The following is a 27,975-nucleotide window of genomic DNA, read 5'->3' as shown; positions in this document are numbered from 1 at the left end:
ACATTCCTTTCAATCCCAATGACAGACTCAATAATTATATTTTCAATGTAAATTTTATTTCAATAATTTATTACCATAATTACTTACGATAAATACATAAATAATTTTATTGATTTGCAAACAGAAATTTACAAAATTCATCAGCGATCGACTATTCGTTTAGTTGAGTTTTTGAATTAGTTTGATCGAATTCATTGCTTCATCATATATTACATAAATTATATTGAATTTATATACATATGTATATCAATTGATCGGAGTAATAATTAGGCAACAATTACTTCCCCGTTGCCTTCTCCTCCAGCTGTGCCTGAATGTGCTTCACATTCTGGCCGCCGCTGGTGTTGCTGTGACGCTGGAAGAAGGCATTAATGGAGCTCATCGATCGGTACTCGAGGTTGTCACTGACATGCCAATCGACACTGATGCTCTGATGACGACCCACAGGATTGCGGATTTTCGTCTCGTTGTATTTCTCCAACAGGTGCAGCAGACAGTCCTTGGTAGTGTTGGCGGCCTCCTCGAGATTCACCGTCTGATGTGTGTCCGGCAGGCCAATGGGCACATCCCGGCTCATCTGATTGATGCGGAACTTGGCACGACGACTGCTCGCCGACTCTGAAAGAAGATGATTGCTGCTGCTATTGGCGGAGGTGTTATTAATGTTGTTGATGGTGCTGCTACTGCTGGAACTGATTTTTGAGCTGCTCGACACAGTGGTTTGGACATGTGTGCTGCTGCTGCTCTTCACATTGGACGTGCTCATGGTGCTCACTGCGGATTTGCTGCGCAGCGAATTCTGTGACCAGCGTTGCTCGCTGTTGCCATTGCTCAGCTTTGGCGTCTCCTCAATGGACTGCTGCAGGCGCACGGAAAGCGAGCTAATCTTCTGCTTTTGCCCATCCTTGCTGTGCGTCTGACTTTGGCTGCAGCTGCTGGCGCTGTTTAAGACGCCTCGAGGTGTTGCTCTGCTGGAGGTGCTGTTGGTGCGCGTTGTGCTCGTCCACTTGTTGCCCTCCTGGCTGACGCTGCTCACTGTGCTGCTCGATTCAGTGGCCTTTGGTTCTGTGCTATTGTTATCGCCCAGCTTGGTATTGATCTCGGCCAGCATTAGCAGATGATCGGAGAGTTTGCGTATCTCATCCGCCAGATTAACACGCTCACCAGAGCTGCGACGTCCTAGGAGATATGTGGTATCAGAGTTGCGGCGATCGAACGTGTGCAGATAGCTCTTCATGCTGCGCTGCTGTTGGGCACTCGATTCACTGCCGGAGAACTCGTCAAAGTTCTCGTTGAACAGATGCTGCGGCGTGGGCGTGGCACATCCTGAGGTGCTGGCGGCATTCGCGGACCCAATGGGAAATAGCTTCTCGCGGGACTCATTGATTGGCGTCGTGGCCGCAGAAGCTGGACTATCGGCACTGCGAGACTCTTCGTCGGCATCTCTCACTGCCTGCAGTTCATCGGATGGTTCGTCATCTATCAGCGTGGCTATCGATTCACAGGGCGAGGGCGAACAAACTGTAAATGCATTGCAATGAATCTTAATGTGGTGCTCAACATAATCGAAGTGTACATACAGATTAATAATGGATAAGTGTTGTTAGCGCCACTTCAGCACAATGACGAAAAGTATCAAATTGTTTTCCAAACGATTTGTCATTTTGACACACACACACGCACACATCCATTCATGAACGATACATCTATGTATGGGGAACATGCTTATGACACATCTGCTCAGTTAGTTAGGCCCACAGAGAAGTTAGTCATGGATCAAAGTAGTAGCTAGCCCTGTCAGACAACACACTGTGCATAAATATCACTCTATAACTATTGAGCTTAAATATGTTCAAGTAGTTATTATATTAACTAAAAAATTTATTGCGTACAAAGTTTAAGTATACAGAAAGAAAAACTACATTCTAAAAACTAGATGGATTAGTACAAAAACCTTTTTAATCTCAAAACAATATTTCAATATTGAATCATTGCTTTTAGTTTCAAAAGTTCTTGCTTTATTTAGTGGACCATAAAATAAAAATATCATGCACAAAATCAAAATTACAATATTTAAATAAAATAATTATTAATCTGGGCAGAACGAATGTTGTAATTATATTTTCTTTAACTTTCTGTAGAACTTAGTGTTCTCTCTGTTAAGCAATTCAGTAATATTTCAGTAATCATTTCTGAATGTGATCCGAAGATCAAGAATTTATCTTCATCAATTTTGATATGGTTTCTTCTTGATTTCAGACTGGAATCTTTCTATATATAATTTCATTGAGAATATGTTTATGTACAATAGTTTGTTATTTTTTTAGTTTTATTTATTTTTAATTTAGTAAATAAACATTTTATTTCTTGGAAATAGAAAATGTAGAAAAAATAGTTGTTGAAGTTTTAAAGAGTTTTTTTCTTTAACTTTGGTCTTGCTGTATTAAAAGGACATTTAAATGTATGTGTACTTTTACAACAACTATAATATAGCACTTGAAGAATCCAAAATATAAAAAGGAATTGAGTTTACATAAATGAGCTCAATAGTTAAAGTATGACACTCTTTTGAAATGGGATGATCTCTCAAGTGATTCTCGAATTTGGCAGCAACTTTGAAAATTTTGTTTTCGTGTTTTTTTTGTTTTGGTTGGTTGTTGTTGTTGTTTAATAATGGGTCTTACCTTGTCCGGCATTTCAGAAACTGTGGCTAGGTGTTGAGCTAAACTTGAACTAGGTTAGGATAGAGTCTGTGTGTTTGCTTTGTTGTTGTTTTTGAGGGTAGATTGGAATAGTATTTGGAATGTTTGGATTGAGTTCTGGACGAGTAATGGTATTTAAACGAAGGTTTGTTTTGCAGTATTTCAAATTGAAGTAAGTATATTTTGGTATTACTCTTGTCTGTCTTTATCACAGTGTCAAAACGCTAAGCGACTTACTAAACTAATCAAATCGGGTTAATATTGTATAGTAGTGTTTAACATCCGATATTTGGATGCGCTTAAAGTTACGGTTATGCTTAAATTGTAAACAACTTTGTAAGAAGTAATTGTTGTTGTTGTTGTTGTAGTTGTTGCTGTTGCTGACATGCCTTTGTTTTTCTCTCACATACATACAACATAAGTACAATAGCAATAGATTAACATTTTATGTTAAAACACAACATTAATAGATTGAGAGAGAATGAGAACGAACGAAAGAAGAGAGAAACAGAGTGTGAGAGAGAGAGGGAAACAGCGAGAAGAGGAATGCCCTTCTCTGCGCTTCTCATTCAAGTTAAGAGAACAACAATTAGTTATCAAGTTAATTATGTAATTTACAAATTGGTTGTGATTGCACTGCCCCCGTCTCGACCCCTCCGCCTCACTTGCCATGGATGAGGGCGTGGCGGTCGCGCTGCCGCTGGGAGCCGCCCCCGCGGCAGTACTCACCTCGGGATGAGGAGATGCTGTCGGTGCCATGGGGTCGTCGTGGATGCGGATAACTGGTCTCGTTTAATGGCGCTATCACATTGCCCTCGACGTCGAATACGTACGGACTGTTCGGATGCGTCTCCCAGCGCACTATGAAATTCTTTAAATTATCCTTGGTGGCATCCAGCTCTTTGTTCTATGCAAGGAGGTGAGCAAGGAATTGTATGCGTATGCGTAGTACTAGTTGATTAATTTGCTATCTCTTTGCTTGCTTGCTTACCTCCAGGTCGTGTGTGCTGCATAACTGTGCCAGCTCCTCGCTGTCCTCATCCTGCTCAGTCACATCCTCCTCCTCATCTTCGTCCGCGACCGCGGACTCGTCATCCAGATCGGCTTCCTCGATTGTTTCCGTTGAATCCTCTGAAGACTCGGAGGCCAACGGTGTGGGCGACTCTGACTTCAGGCGCGTCTTCGCACTAGCCGAGGCGGTCTTGGTTATTGTTGTTCCTGACGCTGTTGTCGTAGGCGTGGGCGTGGCAGCGGGGCGTTGTTGCAGCCATTTGTGCTTAACACAGTCGGCGGCTGTCATGCGGGTGCTAGACGATGGAGGTAGGGAAGGACATTTGGTTGATTAAAAGCTGCTAGTTGTTGGCTGTTGGCTGCTGGCCTGGTTATGGCTAGACACTAATTAAGAAAACGCACCTCAAGTCCTTTACCAGTAGCTTGGCTATGAAATCCAGGCACTCCGGGGATATGCCATTAAAGCATTCATCCTCGAAATCGTATTTTGCAATGGTTACATTTGACATTGTTTCAATGTCGTTCTCGCCCATGAATGGTGACAGACCAGAGATGCTGTTATTGCCATCGTTGTTGTAGTTGTTGTTGTTGCACATGTGTAGTTGTGTGTGTGTGTGTGTGTGTGATAGGTGTGTGTGTGTGTGTGCGTGGGTGCGGCAAAGTCAATAAACATGAAATGTAAAAGCAACGCACACAAAATAAATAAACACATAAAAAAACACACAGCAGCAGTGTTTAATTAACTAAATTAAATTGACGCTCTGCAGTCACAGCTCATGAGGGTTTGTCGAGTGTGAAGAGATGGTCGGGGCGGGGCGGGGCGTTGCGGTACGGGGTTGGGGTATGGCATCCCCTTGGGGTTGTGCGGTTTGCCAGAAAACACCTTCAATGGCATTTCTAAGACTTTGATTATTTAATTCTTATCCGCCGCAATATTCACAGATTTTAATTAGTTCACTTGGCGTAAAGAACTCCTGAACCCAAACTCTGATTGGAGGGCGCACTGATTAAATTCTCAAGTACCATGTCAAGTAATAAGAAGTGTTCTCTTTTGGCAACAAGATTAAAATAAAAGCATACTCTTTTCATTTTATTTTCATTTTTGTAAAAACTGCTTAAAGTTTAAAGCTAACTGATTAAATTCTAGACAATACGCAGAGAATGAAAACAAACTACGATAAAATTCTGAAAATTTAAAATAGAATGATTTAATATAATAACTGAATTTTGAATGGTTACCAAATATTCAGATTCAGATACATATTTACATATCTTATATCTGCCCATTCGACATTTCGGACATCACTTTGTGCAAAAAGTACTCGAAGAGTAATCGTAAAGGTAGCGACTAAATTTTACTTGGAAAATAACTAAAGTCTTTAAGATTCTTGATTCGCAATTTAGTTGCGATGAAATAAAAAATTCAGAATTTATTCAGGAAATAGTTTGAATGAAGCAAAACCCGAGCTATTGGGTTTAAATAGCTTTGGTTGACAATCTGGTATATTTATTTTCTATCTATGATATTTGTCAGTATATAAATAGGGCTTTAACTAACGCTTTCCTATTGTTTTGCTCTTATTGAGCATAGGTCTTAAGTATGTCGCTGTCGAGAACACTCAACTATAGTTTTTATACGCGATACCTATAGAAGGGTCTCATAACTTTGTGCCGCAAGATATTTAATTAACATGCAAAGGAGGCTCATCAGACCCTATCAAGTATTATATATTATTAAAGAAATACTTTTGTATGGCAAAATTGCCAATGTCATTGCTTAGTCTGTCATTGATGGTATTTTGATATACCAAACAAGGACTTCGGGTTTTTTTAAAAGTATTTTTTTAACATTTTTAAAAAATAATCGACTCTGTTTTCCTATTATTAAGCGTGGGTAGAGGGTGCCTAACAGTGGAGTACACTCGACTGCAGTTTTCTTATTTTTATTTCTTTTAAATATTTCTATAAAAATTTCAGCATACTATTTGTATTTATTTGAAGTACTTACAGCACATAGCAGATAACGCCAACACTCCACATATCTGTGCCGTATGAGATGCAGTCAAAGTTCACAACTTCTGGTGCAACGAACTCGGGTGTGCCGAAGAGAACCTTGAAAATGAAAAAGATTGATAAGAAAAGATGTAGATATAGAGAAGTGTTTTATCAACCTACTCTCAGACGCTTATCGGGATCAAACTTGCGTGCCAGTCCAAAGTCAATGATCTTGATGCGATTGCCCTTTTGAGTCAGAACCAAAATATTCTCGGGCTTAAGATCCAGGTGGATAATACCATTACCGTGTATAAAGGCCATCGCTTCGCACACCTGACGTATAAATACTCGGCACACACGTTCTGTAAGTACGAATTCATCGTCCACAACGCGATCGAATAGTTCACCGCCTTCAATGCTTTATGGAAAGTACAAAAGAAATATAAAGACACATGTTAATGGAATGAAGAAATTATTTACGTGTTGTAGAATATCGAAATAAATAAAAATATATAACACATGCAAGCAATGGCCAAGGCAAAAAAAGTTAAGGCAACTATTTGGTTATTCCCAACTTAGTGCTAGATTTTAAGCTCATTTTAGTTGCCTTACCTGACCGCCTAAAATATTTATGTTATTTACAAGAGCTACATACGTATCCAAAACACGAAAATCAGATAATACATGAACATCTAGCCAAGTGGAGTGAGTAATGCCTCTCAACTGACCTATAAAGTGACTCAGCAAAGCACAATATATGTTAAATGTATATATACAATTTTAGCCAGTTGAGGCGCTTTACTCAGAAAAAGTACATATAACAATAAATTTTTAGGATTCACAGTTTGAAGTAGTCAAGAACTGTAAAAGTTCGAAATGAACAACAAATGGCCAACTATTTTATCATCAACAAATCGATCCCAGATTAACTTAGTGCTGCGTAATAAAGCAATTCAATTGTCAGCTTCAGCGTCAAATCAATTTGTGATTTCACTTTTGTTTATTCATCTCATTCGATTGATGCTAAATTGCACTAAGTCGCATCGCATCACAATCGGCTTATCTGAGAGAATATGTGTACAAACTACATATAGAGCTTATATCAGCATCGATTTTGAACTTATAATTGATATGACTTATACGCTTAACGCAGTTTGGAAATATTTGCCTTTGCTCATGGAATATTTACAAGCCACCCAACAATGACAAATACCACTTTAGTGCGGCAATCTAAATAAATATTATTGTTATTGCTATTCTCGTATTGTTATTTATTTGCTTTGTGGATTTTAGCACAGCAGTCACAGAAGTAAACTGCAATTTTCATTAGGGACAAACTATACGAAAATTTCATTTTTGTGCAATTTGACAAAGAATTCTGGACTTGACCACAAAAAGCGAGTATGTTTGCTGCATTCTATGAATATGCAAAGCGAGACAAGTTGCCAAGTAAATAATTAAGTTCTCTCACAGACTAGAGAGGTAACAACTGTAACATCAGCAACAATAGATTGACGTTGAACGTTAAACTCGACTAATAGATACCCTAAACAAAAAATTTATAAAATATTTTACTAATTTTGCTTTGCTTTTGTTATATCATATAGAAAACGAAAGTACTTCTAATTTAGTATTGTGAGCTAAACTGAAACATAATCCGTAAAGGAGTACTATATAATAAAAAATATACTAAATATAATACAATGATATTAAATGTTTTACTTGTACATATATTAAATACTGAATCTATGGAGAGATTTCCTTTAGTTCCAGGATATGTGAATCTGCCTCTATGTTGTTTTTGTCAGATTCCAAATATGCATTCTATTTCGCATTCTGGTGACTGCACATTGTTGTTAAGAAATTTTTACATAACACACTTCAGGCATGAATATTAATTTAACAGGACAAGCCAAGAGACTAGACAATAAGTTGTACAAAGGCAATGGGACTTTATTGTTTTTCAGTTTGTTGTTCTCGTTTTGTTATTGTGCTAGTTCTTGTCGTTGTTTTGTTTTTATTATTGCGGCAACCAAAGTGGGTCAAGGTCATGGCATAATCAGTGCGTCGTTACCTGCCTCGAATTCTTTTTATGGCCCATTGAGTTTGGTCCGAAAACTAAACCCTTGTCTGTTTTCATTAATATTGGAAGGAAAAAAAAACAAGTGATAAAAAAATAAGCAGCTGCTTTGCCCCGAAGTGCGAACCTGTTGCTTAAGGTTTTTTCTTTCCCTCACCCACCAAAAAAATATAGTGAAACTTTTATAGTTGTGCATGTGTGTGTGTGTGTGGGTGGGTGTGGGTGGTGTTGGGTGGGCAGAAGTTTACTACTTTACGATAATGTGCGTACGTGTAAATCGTATTTTATGCACATTTCCACTGATTGCAAGATATTGTGTCCCACAACAATGTAACAACAACAATAGGAAAAGTAGCAAAAGGCATTCACAAAAGACCAACAAAGTTATGAAGTTGCTGTTGTTGTTGTTGATGTTTGTTACACAAAGAAGAAGAAGAAGAACACACACAGAACACAGCACTCAACACACATATAAATGTATACATAAGTAGTGTAGAAAAAAGGAGCATTCACTGCCTTCAAATCCTTACAGTTCCAGGACGACGCACATCATTTTCTGATATTCGTATGCAGCATACAATTGTATAATGAGATGATGTTGCAATGAATTCATTATCTCCACTTCTCTCTCCACATTCCGCTTGTCCTCACGCTTCGGTATCGGCACAAATTTGGCTGCCAACTGGATTCCGCTTGTCTTCTCCTTGCACTTGTACACAGTGCCGAATTTACCTCTGAGAATTGTATCCACAATATCCAATATGATTAGCATTGCATTTGGAAGTGCGATTCTCTCTCAATCGATTCTCGACTACTCACCGTCCCACCTCACCAAGCACGTCGTACAATTTATGGGCATCCACGTTACGGTTTATGGTCACATCGCGCATTGGAAAAGCCGGTTCCAAAGCTGCAGAGAAAAACAAAAATATATAATACTAAATTGGATACTTAACATATAATAGTTTGTTCAGGTCGACCTTTGTTTACCGTCTTAGCAGTCACATTGTGCAAAAAATAAAAATGAAAAACAATAGGAATAAAGCTACATAGCTATAGTAGAAAGCGCTATTCTCTAGTTCTTATTCTAGTTTTTAATCTACAATATCAATAAGTAAAGTTGCTTCATCTTTAACGAATTCGAGTTAAACCTTTTAATGCTGAATGCCCAATTTTTGAAAATGAAACTCATCATTCTACTTAAGGTTGTTTGCTACAAATCATATTTACGTGTTCTACTATATATACTCAAGTAGAGCACTCTGTGCGAGTACTTTTCTTCTTGATAAATCAATTTCTTTCAGGAAAATCTACTTGAAATTCAACAAGTACACATGTTTCTTTTCTTGTTGACCTTTCTTTTGGTTTTTTCTTGGTCTATTGCATGCGCACATAGTATTCCATCTGCCCAAGGAGCCAAGAGCAAATCAAAAAAAAATATATATATTTATATATCGTATATATGAACAACTTGCAAACATGCACAGCATATCGAGTACTTATAATGGCTCTTGAAATATTGCATTTAATCAATTTCATTGTCCGATAAAAGGAAATGCATTTAATATCGGTTATTATGGTCATATGTTGCCTCGATTTCATTCCGCTCTCGTGCCTACTTGTCACATATTACTCAAGCATATTGCACACAATTTGATGTTATTTTTTTGCTCGTTTTCTTTTTCATTTTTTGTTGCTGTTATGATTATTTTCGCTATTCAAAGGGCTACCCTTTTCATAGTCCGTATCCTCGTAGTTTGCTGGCAAATGTTGTTGTCGATATATCTACGAGTTGCCAAACAAATAAAAATGACTTCATTGAATTGAGTTTTGCAGCTGAGGGACGTAGCAGAGGGAACGACAAGGACAAACTAGTCGAAGGAAAATGACGACAACGATGACTAACTGAAAATTCTTTACGCACACCCAAGCACACACACATTGCACACTTTATATGTAGGTAAGTTGTTTGCGGTCAGAAAACTATGTGCCTTCAATATCCTGCAACAATAACAATGGTCAATCAAAAGTTTTATGAATGCCAAGCACTCTTTAAGGTTGAAGAATTCTTCGATTCGCATAGCATTTTATGTATATTTATTAAATATTTAAAATTCAGTTGAAAGTGTTCAGTTGCTGCTGCTATCTGCATTTCTATATTATTATTTCAATATTTTTCTATTAATCAAAAGCAGCCAAAATTGATGTTGGCGGCAGATATCCACAGAGATTTCGCAGCAAGTCAAAAAGGAATCGATTTGAATTTGCAATTTAAATTATTGATAAACTGGCAGCACGTGGCTTGTTTTAAGCAATTGGAATGCACTCATAAACGCCATCATCTGGAAGACTGGAAAGCGTCTGCTCTATTAATATGCAAATGGCGCATATAAGTATGCTACGAAATGCACGATAAATCTTTAAAATCAAAGGCGGGCCCAAAATCTCAGTCTATGTGTGTGTGTTTGTGTGTGCGTGAATCGAACCGTAAGCGGGGGACTGAGGAAGGGGGAGGTGGCATCTCGTGTGCAAAAACTTGGCAAATTCAAAGTGAAAGTTGAATAGAGGCATCTGCAGCATATGCGCGTGTGTGTGTTTGTGAGTGCTTTGCTATTTGTGTGCAGTCAAGAACTTGTGCGTGTGCAGCGATTGCTTCAACTTGACATTATCTCTCTTTCCAACTCTCACCATCTATCTCTCTAGCAAAACGGCTTTTGGCATCAAATTTGTGCCTGTCTGCTGCAAATTTTTGAGAACATGTGTGTGTGTGTGTGGAGACCTTTGAGTGCACTCTGCCAATAATGCGCACAATTTAAATTTGAGCAAACACGCCCTTTTGAATTAGTACTCATTCGCATCGAGCTTAGATCAACGACATATTCAATTGAACCATTGCAAAACTTTTCCCGTGCAGGTGCAACAAACTTTTTGCAATCATAATTTATGGCCAGACAAAGCCAAATCAAATATTTTCACGCATGTCGTTCAGACCGATGCAGACAGACACTCATATTTTATACACAGAATCCCCCCCCCAGTCTTAAACACACTCGCACACATGGAGTAAAGAGAAGTCATCGTTGCACAGGTAGCACATTTATTTCCGGTTTTCAGCACATGAATAAATGAATTTATATCGACTCTCTTTGGCAGTTGAACTGCATTGCATACTTTCCTGCGCTTATCCCCTCGCTATCTTCCACTTACACATGTGTTTTTCTATAGCTCCATCTGCTTCACTTTTGTCCCTGACTTAGCTCCAACTTGTTTGTCTCAAACCCTCACGTGCAGCATTGAATTGCATTGGATATTTGGGAACTCGCTTGGGGGATTCACTAGCTATCTGGAGCTCGCAAATTTGCGTATAAACGCAGCCAAATTGAGTCATGCTGAGCCATATTAAGCATGTGAGATTCATGGAATTGACCTGGCTGAGTTGCCTGAAGTCCATGCATTTCCGATTAACTTGGACTAGACCTGGCTCATAGCTAGTTAGGAGTTTTTTCTGTCATTGCAAATTATCGCAAAAGTCTTAACTGTAAGGTGTTTTCAGAATTAAAACTTTACTATATATTTTGAGGTTTTTTAAAACAAATTAAAAAGCTTGCTATTTTTAGTATAGGCAAAACAGAGTGGTATTATTCTCAAAATATACCAACATAACATTTAAATTTATTGAAGGCTATTTCTGGTATAATAATATACCATTCTTTTGTTTCACAAATAAGTTTTTAATTCTCACTTTTGTGCATTTGTATTTAAATTTTTTATATTTCATAACAATTTTAATTCTTTGTTTAGAAATTTATAAAATAACATCAATGGATCCAAAACATTGAGTATTAAGCACATGATTTTCAGATTCTGGATCCATAAATTTATGTTTTAAATTTGTATATTTCATAATAAGTTAATAGTTTGTTCTAAATCTATAAACAGAATTGTAAATTTACATTAAACATTTATATATTTTACTATAATTTAATAGATTGCTAGAAATCTATGTAAATCTAAATTTAATTGTGTATATTCCGTAATATTTTAATACTTTGATTTACAGCTATTAACCGATGCCTACCATTTGGAACAAATTTATAATTTAACACACGATTTTTAATTTATATTTCTGTAAATTTATATTTTAAATTTGAATATTTCATAATAATAAAAGTATGTTTTCCTTAATGCATTTGCATCTTTATAAGCTATGTATATATAATATTTTAAATGTTTACTTATGTAAATTTATATTTAAAATTAAATTTAGAATTTGTGAATTTCATACTATAATTTAATAGTTTGTCTCAATTTTTAAAAATATGTCAAGTCTCGTTCAAAAGCATCTGCAACATTATATGTTATGTAATTCACCAAAAAAATAGTAAATTTAAAATTTAAGTTTCTATATTTCTTAATTATAATTTAATAGATTGCCCTACATCTAGAAAAACATGTCTAATTTCTTTCAAAGTTCCCCTAATGCATCCGCAACATTAAGAGCTTTGTAATTGCTAACTAATTTGATTGAACTCGAGTTCAAGGAGAAAGTCGCAGACAGTACTTGACAAGTGTTGCTACAATCATTAAATATAATTTGCCACACCTCAGCACGGACAGGCAAAAGCACGCCCCCTTTACGATGGGCGGGCGTGAGCCATTGATAAAATCTCATTCGATGCAATTTCAATCAGCAAAAACTTTGTAAAGTTAATTTATGCACAATATCAAAAGAGCAATTCTGTGTAAGAGAGAGGTACATTAATCGGGGATATGCACACTGCATATACATATATATAGTATATCTAAATGCTGAGTACATATATATGTGTGTATGTAAGTAAGTATTTGCAAGCACTCTCAATTCAATTGAGTGCTGTCTGTGGATAGTAAAGCGATTTTTTGTGCCAACGCCGGCAATTTTTCTGATATGAAAATCAGCAGTTTTTCTTTGATTTGCCGAGAGCATTCACAGTTTTCCCTATCATCCGTTCACTCATACACACAAACACATACACATACACATACACATACACATACACATAAGCGCACAATTTCCTCTTACTCAATTTGTGCATTTTGGCAACTGTTGACAGTTCGGCCAAGAAGCAGCTCGCTGACTTTATCGCTATTTGCGTTCTCAACACAAACGCCAAGAACACGCGATGAGTAATTTTAAATGTTTAAAAAGTTTTATTCAGTGAAATGTCACAATTCATACCTTTGAACAGAATGGAAATGGAGCCCAGAGTATTTTCCAGTCTAGCACTCGCAACTGTTTTTTGATGTCGCTGATTTGTTGTTAATTTAATGAAATTTTTAATGCCTGCCATTTAAGAGCTTTAAAATTGTACGGCAAATTGCTCAACAATTGTAAACTGTTGCACATCAAAATGATAACGGCAATAACACGCACACACACAGCAAATACAAATACCCACACACACACACACACACTCAAAAAAAACATTGTTAACGTGTCGCATTATGCATACGCCGCGTGGGCCCCAAACACATTCTTTTTTAAACAGACGCTTTGGCATTTTTATATGAATTGTGCAGGAATAACGAAATGGGTGGTCTTTATTGGGTTTATAGGTTTTTAATAACACTTTTTATACGTCTGGCAGCGGTATAACAAATGCCCAACTTCAACAAATAAATGTATGCTCCTGGCCGCAGGCTCAAAAGAATAAACAAAAGTATGTCAAGAATTTAACGACAAGCATATAAATCAACAACATGTTTTGCAAGAAGATTAAGCAAGTTTTGCACTCATATTAAAGTTAATATCACAATAACTTAACCGTATAAGTTTGAGCAGATCAACAAAATATTTTTATTGGAATTTCGTTTGTTTTCGGTTGGAACTTTTAATATGGCATTCCGTACTTAAAACATGTTTGGAAATCTCTTCTAAAATGCCGATTAATGATGTAAGTGTAAGAAGAAATTATGTCACTCAAATATAATACATTTCCTTGTGTTTTTTGGTGGTTTAATAAATTTTAAGTAAGTAACAAATATTAAGTAAGATATTTGGCCTGAACTTATATTAAAGTTGAGCAGATCGTCAAATATAATTTTTTTCGGAATTTCGATTGCTTTCAGTTGGCACTTATTATATTGGATTCCGTATTAAAAACATTTTTCCCAATTTCTTCCGAAATGCCGATTTATAATGTACTATAAGTATCATAAGCAATTATGTCACTCAAATAAAGTCACATATTCTCGAGTGTCCGAGTAGATAACTGTGGTTTAACCTTTACAAATATTAAGTATGAGTATATTAAGGTTTACACTTGTAATATTCAATTTCTTATTTGAAACCTTTCGAATCAACACATTTTGATTTACATAATATTTAGGAAATTTCAATTGATGATGTAGAATTTAGAAAATGATTTTTATTCTCGCCACTTCCTACGGGTTTTGGTTGGCTTGTACTCTGGTATATTTTAATTGTAGCACTATGTCAATATACCAAATATAGCCCTAGGTATTTTAGCACACTCGACTATAGCTTACTTGTTTTTTTTTTTTGTTTTTATAAAATGAAATTTAATTATTGTATTCAACTTGATAAAATACATATATAATATTTAATAATTGATAATTCATAATAAGTGATGTGTTTTAAATATTTTCAATATTCTCGTGATTCTGAGTGGTTTAACCTACAGTATTTAACCTGGCGGATTTAAGAAGCACCAAGTTTTAGCTGGCGACAAGAATATTTTGGTAATTTACAAGTTTTCTGCCATTATCTCTTATCCAGACAAGAATATATAGCTGCCAGTGTTGGAAACTAATGGCGAATCGCATATGACAGACTGCTGCAAATATTTGTACCATGGTAGTTGTTGCAAGAGTTGTTCTTGTTATTGTTTTGGTTGTCTGGTCTGTGCACTTTAATCAGCCTAAGTGCTGGCAAAGGAAAAAAAATGTGTAGCTACCCCTGCGAACTGGCGAAATTAAAAATGGTAAAACTTTGCTCGTTTGCTGCTCCGTTGGCTGCTGGCTGCATAACTGTGTAACTGTGTGGTGCCATTTCAAATTGGTTATTACACACAAACTTGCCACACACACACACACACATAGATACAAACACATACACTTATACAAGTAAACTAGCATATGCAGCACTCTCTGAGGTTGTCGACAGTTTGTTTGTATCCGCACCTTTTGTTTGCCTGGCCATGTTGCGAGAATGAAAATGAGAATGAGAGTTGCATTAGCTTTTAAAGTCGGCTTTCCGACCCACGCCATGCTCACATAAACAGTTAATATTTCATGTTTTATGCACATGTTGATTTCAGCTATTATGTCGGCCAAAATAAACACGCTGAAAGTAAAACTTTCAACTATTAAAATAATAATGCGAAATTTTGAATTAGTCTGCTAATTGCAAGTTTTGCGGCTTATGCTGTTAGACAATTTAACCATTTATTTAACTGCGCTCTTTAAATAATTCACTCGATTACGGTAAAATAAAATTGCTTTTCAATTATGCAAAATAATATTGTCCTTGCGATGAGGGCATTTAAATAAAGATGAATATTTTATTTTTGAAATAATGTTGCTTTAAATGCATCTGTTTTCTCTCTCGTTTAAATATTTATTGGCCATTTAAAGCAAGCATTCCAGTGTGTCAAATTACTGAATGCTAAATAGAAATTGCGCGAACATACCTGAACACAATTAATAATCAAATGGCGACATCAATTTATTTCTTACGAGCGAATGCATTTGCGTGTTGCCCTCCAATGTTGACGAAAATCAATTGAACAAATGATAAATGACAAAGCACAAATTACTAAGCCCAAGATATGATTTTATTTTCATTTTCGTTACCGTTCTCGTTTTCTTTTCCTTTTTGCTTTAAACAAATGCTTTCGGTTCAGCGAACAGGCAACAAATCAATATCAACAATGTCACCTAAAATAGATAAATACATATGCATATGTATCTACCGGGTGTGCATATATAGATAGATACAGATGTATCTGCAGCGACATGACAGCGGCGGTAATTCATCTTCATCATTTTTGCATGCCATGCGTAAATCCGTTGCTACGCCCATGAATATTCGAGCATGCCCCAAACCGCGGCATAGCAAAGATGAAAAAAGAAAAAAATGTATATGAAAATCGTTATGACAAAATGAAAAGTAATAATCAGAAAGAAAGGAGGAACCTTGGCTGCCAGAGAAAAACCTCTCAACCAACCAACAACCCCGCAACGGGAAGCAGCACAGAAAAATGAGACTAGCTGGAGGTCTGTGTATGTGTGTGTGTGTGTGTATGGGGATTGTGGTGTGTAGGGTGTGTTAAGCTGTTCTAATGCACTGTCAAGTGTTCCAACTACCGACTGTTCCAAAGTGTGGCTGTGACCCACGCGCGCACTTTCAAGTTTATGTTGCATACTTTTGTGGGCCACTTTTAATTGCCCATTGACATTTAAATTTATGCCGAGCACAAGCCGCTCGCGAGCGTGCAGCGAAAAAAGTGCCACCTAACCGAGGGCCGGGCCCATAAGATTTTATGATTCTAATGTCGCTTGCCAATTTGATGCTTGCGCAACTTGATTATTTCCAGCCAGCAGAGGGAGAAGTGTAGAGTATTAAGTAGCTGTCATATGAAGTTTTTTTTTGAAAACTATTACTTTCGCTTAAAGTGTAAATATTTGTTTACTGAATTTATAATAAACTTTTAAAAAATTGTATTAATTGGTAATTAGAATTAACATAAAAGAGCATTTTCACAAGTGTATTCAAGTGTCTGCTTTGTCACTTTTTGTACTTTTTCGTTGGCAGCAGCAAATAAAATTAGCATTAGTAATTTGTATGCATGTGTGGTGAGTGAGCGCACAAATTGAATGCTGCCTGTTAACATTTTCATTCTCATTTTCATTTTACTTTTATTTCTTTATTCCGCATTTGCATTGCTGTCGTTTTCATCAAGTGCGAAATTTCATTCATTGACTTAGCAAGTTATTTCTATGCATTTCAATTATTTTATTCTTCTCTTCACTTTTTGGAATTTCTTAGACGTATAGTTCATTAAGCTGTTTAATTTAGATGTGGAAGCGCATAAAACACGCATACGCCATGTGGTTTGATGACAAACAAAAAAACAAAAAAAAAGTCTTGTTTCTCTAAAAGCATTTCTGGCGCGTACATTTCTTAAATTGTTTTTTACCAAACACTTTGTGGTTGTCCCTGGTTGGGCATCCAAACACCGTCCCCCTCGCTTCTCTGGCATCTTAGTCCATGCACTCTTACGCTCTCACACTCTGTCGCTTTGGCTAACCCTTTACACATTCATTACGCTGGCTTTTGTGGGTGTGTGCGCAGTCTGTGCGTGTCTGCGTGAGCGAACATTTCGCGCTTATACTATATAACATATAATCAGCGCTGCTATTCGAGCTGCGTCTGTATGAGTTTCCTGTTTTGCTTTTGCTTTCGGTCTTGCCTTTACTTGCTTTCAAATTTATGTGTTTTTTCTTTGGATTCCTCATGCTTTTTTTGTTTTTGGCAAAGCTCTCAAGCGCTTTAAGTCAAATGCCATAAAATTTAAATCAGCTGAAAAGTGCTGTCTACATGACAACAAACAGGCCACAGCACAGCACAGCTGAAGAGAGAGCTGAGCAACAGCACTAGCAACGGGCATGGGCAACGCTAATTGATTGATGTGAGCACAGCAATTTCAAGGCAATTTCAAAGTTCAACAATGGCTCAACAATGGCACAGGCACAGGATGGCTGGCGACAGACCCAGACGCAAGCCACACAAGATGAATGCAAAGGGCCAGCTGACAGCTGCAAAAGATAAACACAAGAGACTTCACTCACTCTCGTTTCCTCACTCATACCCACATTCCCATGCTTATTCTCGTATCTCGCTCTAGCTCTGGGTCTCCAGCAATCCTGACGCAATCACTGCATTTTTTTTTTCTATTTCTTTTGCCATGTCAGCAACAGCAACAGCAACAGGAGCAGCAGCAGCAAAAGTCCTTAGCTAAACGTGGCACTCGCATTCAAAATGCACAACGATTTTTAAGGCTGTCTAACGATGTGCGACGTATAGTTGCCACTAACACGTTGCCAAAGATGGGCCGCAGTGAACTCATTAAAAGTTTTTAGCTAAGTTGCAACAAAACGGCAACTGCAACCAAATGTCTGCAACTACGCTGCAAATGCTTATCGTTGCAAATAAAAATGCGCAATAGCTAAATAATAAACAGGCCGCAATTCGTCGACGTTTAATTAATTTAATGAGCTGCCTTGCAACCCAGTCAATGTCTGACTACGTGTGCTAATGACTTTGACTTATGAGACTGCCTGCCTGCCTGTCTGGCTAGGTGGCTGGCTGGCTGTTTGGTTGCAGCTCGTTAGCATAAAACTCCAAACTGATTGCAGTGAGCTGCTGCAATATCCGGCAGTATTTTGTCATCGAACCTGGCTGGATGCCTGGCTGGTGCTTAGTTAATTATTGGCTCTTGTGGTGACCAGCGTGCAACGTAAAATGTATTAATTTATAACACGCATACGCCGCGTTGCTCACTAACGGTTATGATGCTGTCAACAGCAGCAGCAAGCACGACCGCTTAATGATCCGACATTATTCCGCAGATTACCTGCTACCTGTGGGAACTTTGGCATTGTTGGCCAGCATAATGGAAGAGGGCCAGACGGGTCAGAGTATCGATTAAAATTATATTGTTGTAGTCGTAGTAATTGAAGCAATTTTCTGCAACATAAAAGTTCGATAGATATGCTATAGTTTATTCGATATGCGTTGAAAAGCGAGAAGTTGTGTTGTCGAAAGTTTGAAAAGTTCTACGAGTATTTGATTTGACTTGGCCAGACCAACATTTTCTGTTTCTAATTAGACACGTGCCATGGCAACGCATTCACTCACGGCGCTCTCTCTCTGGTCAGCCACGAAACGGAAAACCACTTTAAAGCAAAAGCAAATGCGACCAATGCCACCAGACGCTAACTACGCACAAGCAAGAAGCCATCAGCCTACCGGACCCAGCCTACCAAGAACATGAACCACAACAAGCCAGAGGATGCCCAGAGAGCGGGCCAAAGGCAAACCAACGTTGCCACAGACGCCAGTAGTTGGTGGGATTTGTGGGTTGGTTGGCCACGTTTGCTTTAAGAGTGGCGGGCAACATTAGCGAACACATATTTGCACTCAAATTGAATTGAATTTTAGCCATAATCTAATAACAACTGCGAAATGTGAATTGCAAACTGCGAACTGCGAACTATTCGAATATTTCGATGCGGAGCGGAGCGGAAATGCATGTTAACATTGCTTCAAATGGGGTCGGTTTTTGGTGTCGGCAAATGTATTTTGGCATAAATAATTAGGGCTCTTTCTGTCTGTTGGAATTTTGTTTCGGCGGATCAGCGAAAAATAAATCAATTAACGTGCACAAACAAAACAATTAATCAAGATGCAGGTTTTTAGTTACCATGCGCAGCCGGAAATGAGGTAATTGAATAGCCATCGATTCCACTGGCAGTTTATTGAGTAGCTGCTCTGTAGCACCATCCACGTCCACATCCACATCCACATCCACTTTCACAGCAGCAGCTGCTACATGTTCACACGCGCAGCTGACAACAATTTGTTAAAATTTAACGCTTTATTTACTGTTGACTCGCTGAATGTCTGCCCCATTGTGGGGCAAGGCAGGAGGAACACTTCTCAGTGCAATTCTCCTGCATTTCAGCTCGCTTCCCCGGTACAATGTCCTGGACAGTGTAACGTGTCCACGTTGAACGACAGTTTGACATCTCTAAATAAAGTTTGCAGTCTAGCTACGTGTTCAAACACACACACGACACTCACATACACACCTACACACACTCACATCACACAGGGGTTGCTTGACAATTTAATGGTGTTGAGGTTATTTATACAATACGCTCGCTGAATTCGTTAAATATTCAGGACATTGCAGCAATTGACATGGTTGCAGCGTAGCATCGAACCACATCTTAAAGCCAGCACGATTAGTTTAATATAAAGTAATACCAAAAATTGCTAATGAACTAAGTCCAAGGTAATCTATGGATTGGTTTCACATTAATTGAACTTAACGTAAAAGATAAATCACTTCTTGAAGTGATGAATTCGGTAGCGGTAAAATTACTATATTAAATAAAGAAATAAAATAATAAATGAACATTTTATTTTCTATACTGCTATTACATAAAATAAAGCTATTTTTAAAGCAAATGAAACAAAATGTTGTTTTATCCTTTGAATTTTTAAAATTTGTACATCCAAGTTATGTTTTTTCAAATAATTTTTTTTTGACGTGATGGTCTTTCTGTCTTGTATGTTTGTAATATAGGCGTTTCACCTATTTTTAAGTAATAGGGTATAAAGTGTATACCATTTTTGTGCCCCTACCAAATGTACATATATTACAGAGTATATATTATATTTTTTATTTAGCTATAGAATATATCTATAAACTAAATATTTTTTGATCAGCGTCGTCAGCCGAGACGATATAGCCATATCCGTCTGTCATTCCTTCTATTCGTATGAAACACTGTACAACGAACATTTTATTTCGACAGCACTTTTTATTTGAATACGCAGATAAAGTTTGTTTTAGATTTTTGCCACATCCACCCCGTATATCCAAAAACGTCGAATAGCAATTGTAATTTCTAAACTAGTGTTGCGATTTTAGATACTTATAATAAACTGCAATATTTATCATTTCCAAAAAATGTTGGATATTTAAGAAATAATTTAATTCGGAAAACACGACTGCTGCTTTCGGGTCTCGGTTGAAATTCTGGTATAATTTTAATACAATACTATACGATATAACAAATATAAACTTCGGTATATTTCGGTATTCATTTAGTATATTTGTAAAATAATACTGCAGTGGTTTGCTAGTATTGAAAATGTGTGGAAGGTAATTCACAGTCGAGCATACTCAATTGCGGTCTTCTTACTTGTTTATTTTTATAGTAAGTGTTGCAGTCATTTTTGATTTATTAAAAGTTCAGCTATTCGTTTAATAGTATTGTTCTTATAAATTTGTTGTTCCAAAGATTGGACTCTAGGTGATAATGATTTTATGTTCTGTGTATTATAATAATTTTCTTTAAACTTAATAATGCTTTAGTTATTATTTTTTTAATTATTTATTTGTTTCCTGGCCTTAGAAACTATAGCTCATAAATTATGGTGCTAGTCATTTTGCATGGAACGTTTTAAAAGAGCTAGACAGCAAAATACGCCATAAGCAGTTCAAGGTAGGACAAATTTCATATTAAAGCTTTTGTGAGACCATCAAGTTGAGCTGTCCGAGAATGTGCCGTAAAGAGTCATAACTCAGTGTTGAATCGGTTTTATTCGAGGGAGCTGGGCTACTCACTTAATGGTCAGCTGGCTGGCATCGCATTTAATTTGAACAAGCACTCGAAAATAATGAGCAGTTTGTTGGTTACATAAAAAGCGTTTAATATGTGAAATTAACAGCAACAATAACAGTAAGAACAACAAACAACACTTATCGTCTTATTGCATTTAAATTGTAATTGCGCAACAGCAACAATTAAATATCGCACACACAACTTGCTATATTTCGGTAATAATTAACCGAAGCAAATGAGAAATTGTGTGTGTGAATGCAGGCAGCACTTGGGGCATCAAACGTTGCGTATACGCAATGTAAAGTGTATAAGCTGATTAGGAGAGAGAGAACAATAGATGAAAAGTGCAATTGTGATGTACCGAAGGTTACCTGAGGCTCATAAATTACACGAGAGAGAAATGAGTGAATGAGTGAAAATGTGGATAATGGGAAATGGAAGAGTAAATGGCAAAAAGGGAAATGGGAAATGTGAAATGCGAATTGGGGACATTGCTGTTGTTGATGCAAATGAAATTGGCTGATGATGACCCATGTGCGGCTGTTGACGCTGCTATGGCTAATAAATAAAACAAATGACGAGCACCATCTGATGGCATTTACATAATTTCGATTATTTTTGCAACTGACGCGAAGGCAGCAGCGTCTAAGCAAGCAACAACAAGACCACGATAATGTTTGCAATATGGAAATTACAGTTTGTACATTTTGGCGCGAAAGGTCTACATGCACAATTGAGTTGCGTGTGTGTTTGGTTTGTTGAGTTTGCATTTGGCAAATGCAATCTTAACAAGACTCTGACTGCTGCTCAGTCTGCAATGCATTAAATTGCAATTTTAATTTGTTTAGCATCCGCTGCTCTTATTCTCCACCTCCTCTTCTTGTCCCGTCTTTCTCTCTGTCTCTTTTGCATTGTTTCGCTCATTTGTTAGTTTCCTGCGGACCACATGGCGTATGCGTTATAGCCTTACGGGCATACATACATATTTACATACGTATATGCATGCACTCACGCTTTGTCTGCAATTTTAATGCTGCTGTTGTTGCTATTGTTATTGGTGTTGCGACTGCTGAATTTCCACCTGCAGCTGCGGCTCAGACAACCGCCAGATACTTGCACATTAAAAATTTAAATAAAATTGCAGAGGAAACAGCATGAAAATGGGAATGAGAATGGGAATGAAAATGGCATTGGATATGCCATATATGCCAGTTATATATAAAAATGGGTATTTGATTCCGCTCTACGTGCTCAGTACTCTCATTCTCTATATCGCTTGTTATTCCAAAGAATATTTTGATTGGCTTAAACAATAAATATTTCAATGTGAAGTAAGAGGTATGCGGTTGCATAGCTAAGTATACATTATTATACCCTATACCCATAGGGTAGAACAGTATTATAACTTTGCACCGACACGAAATATTCTTGGTCAACGTCAACAAAAATTATAGAAGGTATTTAAAAATTCATTTCATATAGCCAAAAACCACCGCTGTAATTTGGTTTTTATTGATTTAATTGGCAAGCAGGTCTATGTTGTACTCTTTGGTATATTTTTTACCTATTAGTATATCGATATTCCAAATACAGCCTTCAGAATATTTCAGCATTTTTGGCATATTTATTTGGAATATTTTATGATTTCATTGATTTCGTTGATAATCTGGTATATTTCGGATGCAATAGTTTATTAATATTCCAAATACCTCCATCAGCATATTTCAGTATTTTTGGTGCTATCAGTTTGGTATATCTTTTAATAATACAGCATTTTTTTGCTTTTATTAAAAATTTGTAGTCGAGTCTGCTTGATGGAGATTTCTTATTAATTTTTAGCAACATTGTTAAACGTTGTTCTTAAAAATGTTTTAGTCTATTTAGTTTGCTGAAATATATGAATCAGAAAAAAGAAAACATTTGTTGTATCATAAACATAAATCATACAGCCTTTAGAATGCACATGTTTGATCTCGAAGTTCGATATCTTTCTCACTTTCATAATAAGAGCAACTGTAGATAATTTTGATATCTGAATTGTAGAGTGTATTTTTATAATTCCATAATAGAAACTCTTAACATTTAGTTTTATATTCATATTTAAAATTCAATAATTACTAGAGATGTTAAGCAACTGCTTTTATTTGTTTATTTTGTGATTAACTTGTTCGTCTTAGTCTTAATTCTTTTTTAATCAGATTGATTATGAATTGCAAGAGCTGTTCTGATTAGCTTTACTTTCATTTAATTAATATACCAATAGCATAGAAATACTATCGAATACGAGAATGTATCGCTGTTGTCGAACATTCGAACAAAATGGTTTTTCATTAGATTTTGGTTGCTTGCCAATATTGAAGAACATAACCGCAGACATATAATCACAGCCATTCAGAATTGAAATATACATTATATTTGGCAGCTAGTAAAAATGAAACAAAAAGAAACCAACCGAAAATACACTGAAATACAATTGAGGGAAGTGAATTCGAAGCAGGAAGGACGAGTGCTTAAAATATGCACATAATTGACTGATAATGCTTACTTACTGTCTGATATAATAATGTTGTGCTCTTCACGTACAATATATAAGCACATTGTGTAAATCAATTTGTCGATCATTAGTGCAACTACCCGCAACAACAGCAGCAGCAGCAACTACAACTACAAAAATCCCCCAAGTGAAACACTGCATGAGACAGTCGCAAGGAATTCGCAACGTCAAATGAAGTGAATATCAACGAACGACCTTCAACATGAAATGCGACGTAAAATAAAATTTATCTCAATTATATACACATATACATATATATACGTACGTATTTATATATAAATACATATGTTTATTTGTGTGGGTTTGTTCTTAGCTGTATACTTTGCTTTTCATATTCGCTCATTTGCGCCACCCGCTGTTCCTCCGGGTTGCGGGTTGCGGGGTTGGGGGCGTAACTCTGAGACGCGATGTGAGAAATTGTTGTACTTTTTTCTGTATTCGTATGCGTGTGTGTGTTTGCTTTACATTCACCTTGGCATCGCACAAAAATTAAAAGCAAAATAAAAATTATTTTTATATTTGTGCGCCAAACGCGTTAAAAAAGAATGAAATATCTTTTTAAATACAGTGGATGCTCTGCCTTTAATAAATCGTTAAAGATATTTAAAGCATATTGATAATTAGGTAGTATCAGGGAGTGAAAGAAAAAGGTATTTCTATATTGTTTTTCAATTCTAAAAATGCCAATAAGTTGCACTCTGTATTCCACTGTGCGCAGCATTTTCTTAGTGAAATATGCACGAAATATTTGCGCATTTAATGACGCCAACATGAAGCGATGGTCAGCATTTTTATGCATTTCACTGCTCGGCGAATGTTTATTGAAAATGTTTATAAAATGATATATGTTTATATGCAGATATTTAATTTAGCCATTGCTCTTGCTGCTGATAAAGTAATTGAATTCATTGAGAATTTGTGTGTATATCTATGAGTTTGAAAATATATACAAATTCCAAGTGTTAAAATGTGTTTTTTATACGCAAAAAAAAAACAACAAGTAAATACATATATTTTTAAATTTTATTAACGAGTGTTTTTAATTTCTCTGCGGTTTGGCAATTTCCGTGCAACTGCTGTTAAAACTTTTCATTTCCGCTGACCATTAAAGCTTTTGGAAGCCACATTGGTGCTGGAATTTAAGGTATGCTCGAATAGCTAGCTCAGTATCTGTCTCCACTTAGATCAGGACCCAAAACGGAAATTGAGAAATCAGCTTTCGCACCATTAGCACATAATTCAGCTGTGACAACACACACACATCCACTTTATACACGCAAGCAAAAGGTGACAAAATTCACGGCAAACATAAAGCCACAACAAGAGAGATAGAAAAGGGCAAAGGGTCCCCCAACACCTGTAGACAAGTATTTCCGTTTGTTGTTATTTGCCAATTTGAGAAAACAGCCTGGGAAATCGAGCCACCACACCAAAAACCCTTTTCTCTTTTTTTCTGTGTTTTTTTTTTTTTTTTTTTTGACTTGTGGGCGTGATGTCTACGATGTGAGGTTGGCTGCCCGACACTAAATCACAACGCCTCTGCGCGGCCACACACAGAAAATACACGCAGTGTTTCAACCAGTCTGTTTACGACTTGGAGAACTTTTGCTTAGTTACAGAGAGTAAAACAAGGAACAACACTTAAAAAAATAACAGCAATCTCTAAATTTAACTTGTGTTCTTTCACATCAAAATTAAATTCAAACTTCACATTCTTACTTATCTGATCATTTATTAAGACCACTTTACAGGGTATAATTTGGCTTGTCCTATTTATTCTTCACTGTATAACATTTGCTTTGCCGTTTTTTTCCTGCCTTTACCCCTTTAATTTTTCAAATTGCTTCGTTCTTGCCATTTTTCATGCTACATTCATTCCACTTTTTATTTTGTTCTTCTCTTCCTATCGTCTTTGTTTTTTTAGCTTCCTTTCTTTCACATGCCGTTCGTACGACTACTTGACACTTCCGTTTCCGTTTGAGTTGACCTGATATTGTCTTGGATTTCTAAGCCAGTGCAAATTTTCAAAGCAAAAGCTCTGTAGTTACAGTTACGCATACGCCCTGTCATCCCCTCCTTTCCTTTTTCCACCCTCTGAGAGTTTTATACAAATTTAGTTTCATCTTGTGTGACGTTTATCTCTCAACGCCTTTCCGTACTCTGGTCCCCAAAAAAACTTTAATATAGAAAAAAAAAGAAGAACACACTTGCTCTTAGTGTTTTATGCGTAAAATTTATTGTTTCTGACAATGAAAATGGCGACACAAACGTTTCCTGATCACAGCCCGTCTTATCTATAGACCCTTTTGTTTTCCCCCTCCCCTATCACAGTTTTTTGTTGGCCTTTTTCCGTTGTCGTATTTTATTGAAAATCATGTATTTTTAAAAGCCTTGGCCATTTGTGTAGCTGCACAGCATTGGCTCTAAATCGTTTAAGCATTTGTGTTTTTTCGCTTGATTTTTAGAGATATTTTGTTGGCATTTGGTTGGTTTGGATTGGCTTTTATCTGTGCATAAAAGTTAATGCTTTGCATCATAGGCCCCCAAAATGTTTATGTGACGGCTCAATTGTCCCTTTATTAAAGCGTAGTTTAAAGCGATAACTAAATTGTCAAAGGCCCAAATGAAACAGCTGCTAATCTATAGATTTGTCTTGATTTGATTTGTCTGTTTGTCAGTTGTTATTTTCCAGCTTTATTTCTAATGCTAAATGTTAAATTGCTTTAGGAGCCTGTGAGAAGTGCACTTTCAAATAGTCGGCTGGCGGATATCCTATAGACACATTTAATCGTAATAAATCAATACGTATTTATAGCACGTATAAAATGATTGGAACTTATTCTTTTTGGACATATTTTTCATAAATAACACTCTTTAATTCACAAATTATTTAGAATAACTATTCATATTTCTTTTAATTCACAAAATTCATAAAACATGTTCACTTAGTAATCGTAATTAACAATTCAAAACTGATGCTACGGTCTTTTAGTACACAATTCACAACTCGTATCAATTTTATATTATTTTAAGGCATTTATCAGGTAATTTACAACTACATACAAGTAGATATTGACATAATGAAACAGCGAACATTGTTCTCTTATCTTTTATCACTTGGCGCGCTGATAAAGGTATATAAATTCGTTTTCGTATCATTTCTCAGTCCACTTATATATAGTCAGCTATCAGTAGTGTCATATAAGTAATTGCGATTACCATTTAGTTGCTTGAACTTACCACCTTCCGGCTCTGAATCATCTATGTAGATCATTTTTCTCTGGCTGCCTCGCTTAGCGCTGGGTTGACGTAGACGAGTTCCCGTTTTGGTTGTTAAATTTCACAAAGAGTATATATAAAAACTGATTTTTACTTTTTGTTGGTTTTATTTCAAATTGAATATTTGGTTATTTATGTTAACACAACATTCTTTTTTTAACACAAAACATTTTCTTTTCTGCGTTGTTGGCAAAAATTGATATATATATTTTTCTTTTTTCAAATTGAACTGAACTTTTCTTCACAGTGAGATTTCGTTTTATATTTTTGCCTTTTTTATGCTGCGCACTTAAAAAATGAAATGGAATTATTCGGCGTTTTGATGAATTTTATTTATAGCCTTGGCTTGTTGCATGTTACGTATGCGTAATATTAGTTAAATTTGTTGTTACTGTGTGTTTGTTGATTTGACGTTTCTTTTGAGCTGCAGCTGACTGGTATTCCTTTTTTCTTTTGTTCTATTTGCTTTGATTGCGTGCTATTGTGCCATCATCAGAGTCAGAGTCAGAGGCAGCGTCAGCGTCAGCGTCGTCGCGAGCGAGCGTTTTGCATCAAACTGTTTTTGGCCTGCGCCACATTATTTGATTTGGGCCGCTTTCGACTTGCGTTGCCAATATTTTTCTTTGTGCTTTGCGCTCTTGGCGCTCAATTATAAATGTGTTTTGCCTGATAGCAGGCAGGCAGGCAGTCAGCCAGTCAGTCAGCCAGCCAGCCTGGCTGAGAGGGAGGAATGGAGACTAGGGCTGGGTGGCTAGCTGGCAGCCGGTAAGGCACGACTTGTCGCCGATCTGCTCTCATCAGGCTAGCCCAGTGCCAGCCAGCTAGCACACGCACACAGTGAAGCGCAGTGCTCACGAGCGTTTCTATTCTAGCTAAAAATAAATGAAAAGATACAAACACATGCTGTATCTATAGCTTTGCCTCTGTCTCTGACT

The 27,975-nt window shown here is 36.7% G+C and overlaps 2 protein-coding genes across 4 annotated transcripts in view; one reads left to right on the top strand and one right to left on the bottom strand.

Moving 5' to 3' along the window:
- LOC117566864 (sodium-dependent nutrient amino acid transporter 1) overlaps positions 1-27,975 on the top strand; it is a 193,250-nt gene that overhangs the window by 102,077 nt on the left and 63,198 nt on the right. Inside the window, exon 1 of one of the 2 annotated variants that reach the window (XM_052004750.1) lies at positions 19,218-19,221. The exons of the other annotated variant lie outside the window; for it this stretch is intronic. The gene's annotated coding sequence lies outside the window, so the exon portion shown is untranslated. Of the gene's footprint in view, positions 1-19,217; positions 19,222-27,975 lie in introns of those variants that run through there. 2 annotated transcript variants of the gene reach the window in all.
- Positions 118-27,813, bottom strand: LOC117569196 (SNF-related serine/threonine-protein kinase). 2 transcript variants are annotated; one of them, XM_052004748.1, is made up of 9 exons: positions 26,981-27,813; positions 8,608-8,698; positions 8,319-8,522; positions 5,889-6,126; positions 5,722-5,825; positions 4,116-4,268; positions 3,694-4,009; positions 3,432-3,609; positions 118-1,521 (listed from the first exon to the last, which is right to left on the bottom strand). In XM_052004748.1, the coding sequence occupies exons 1-9, from the start codon at positions 27,033-27,035 to the stop codon at positions 278-280; spliced, it is 2,583 nt and encodes an 860-aa protein (XP_051860708.1). In that variant the 5' UTR covers positions 27,036-27,813; the 3' UTR covers positions 118-277. The 2 variants fall into 2 exon arrangements, with proteins under 2 accessions (XP_051860708.1, XP_034106155.1); XM_034250264.2 differs by having other exon boundaries at positions 119-1,521; positions 27,002-27,808.

This window comes from Drosophila albomicans, chromosome 3, assembly GCF_009650485.2.
Source record: "Drosophila albomicans strain 15112-1751.03 chromosome 3, ASM965048v2, whole genome shotgun sequence".
Taxonomy (NCBI): domain Eukaryota; kingdom Metazoa; phylum Arthropoda; class Insecta; order Diptera; family Drosophilidae; genus Drosophila; species Drosophila albomicans.
Note: the sequence above shows the minus strand (reverse complement) of the source record. Positions and strands in the feature narration are given on the sequence as shown.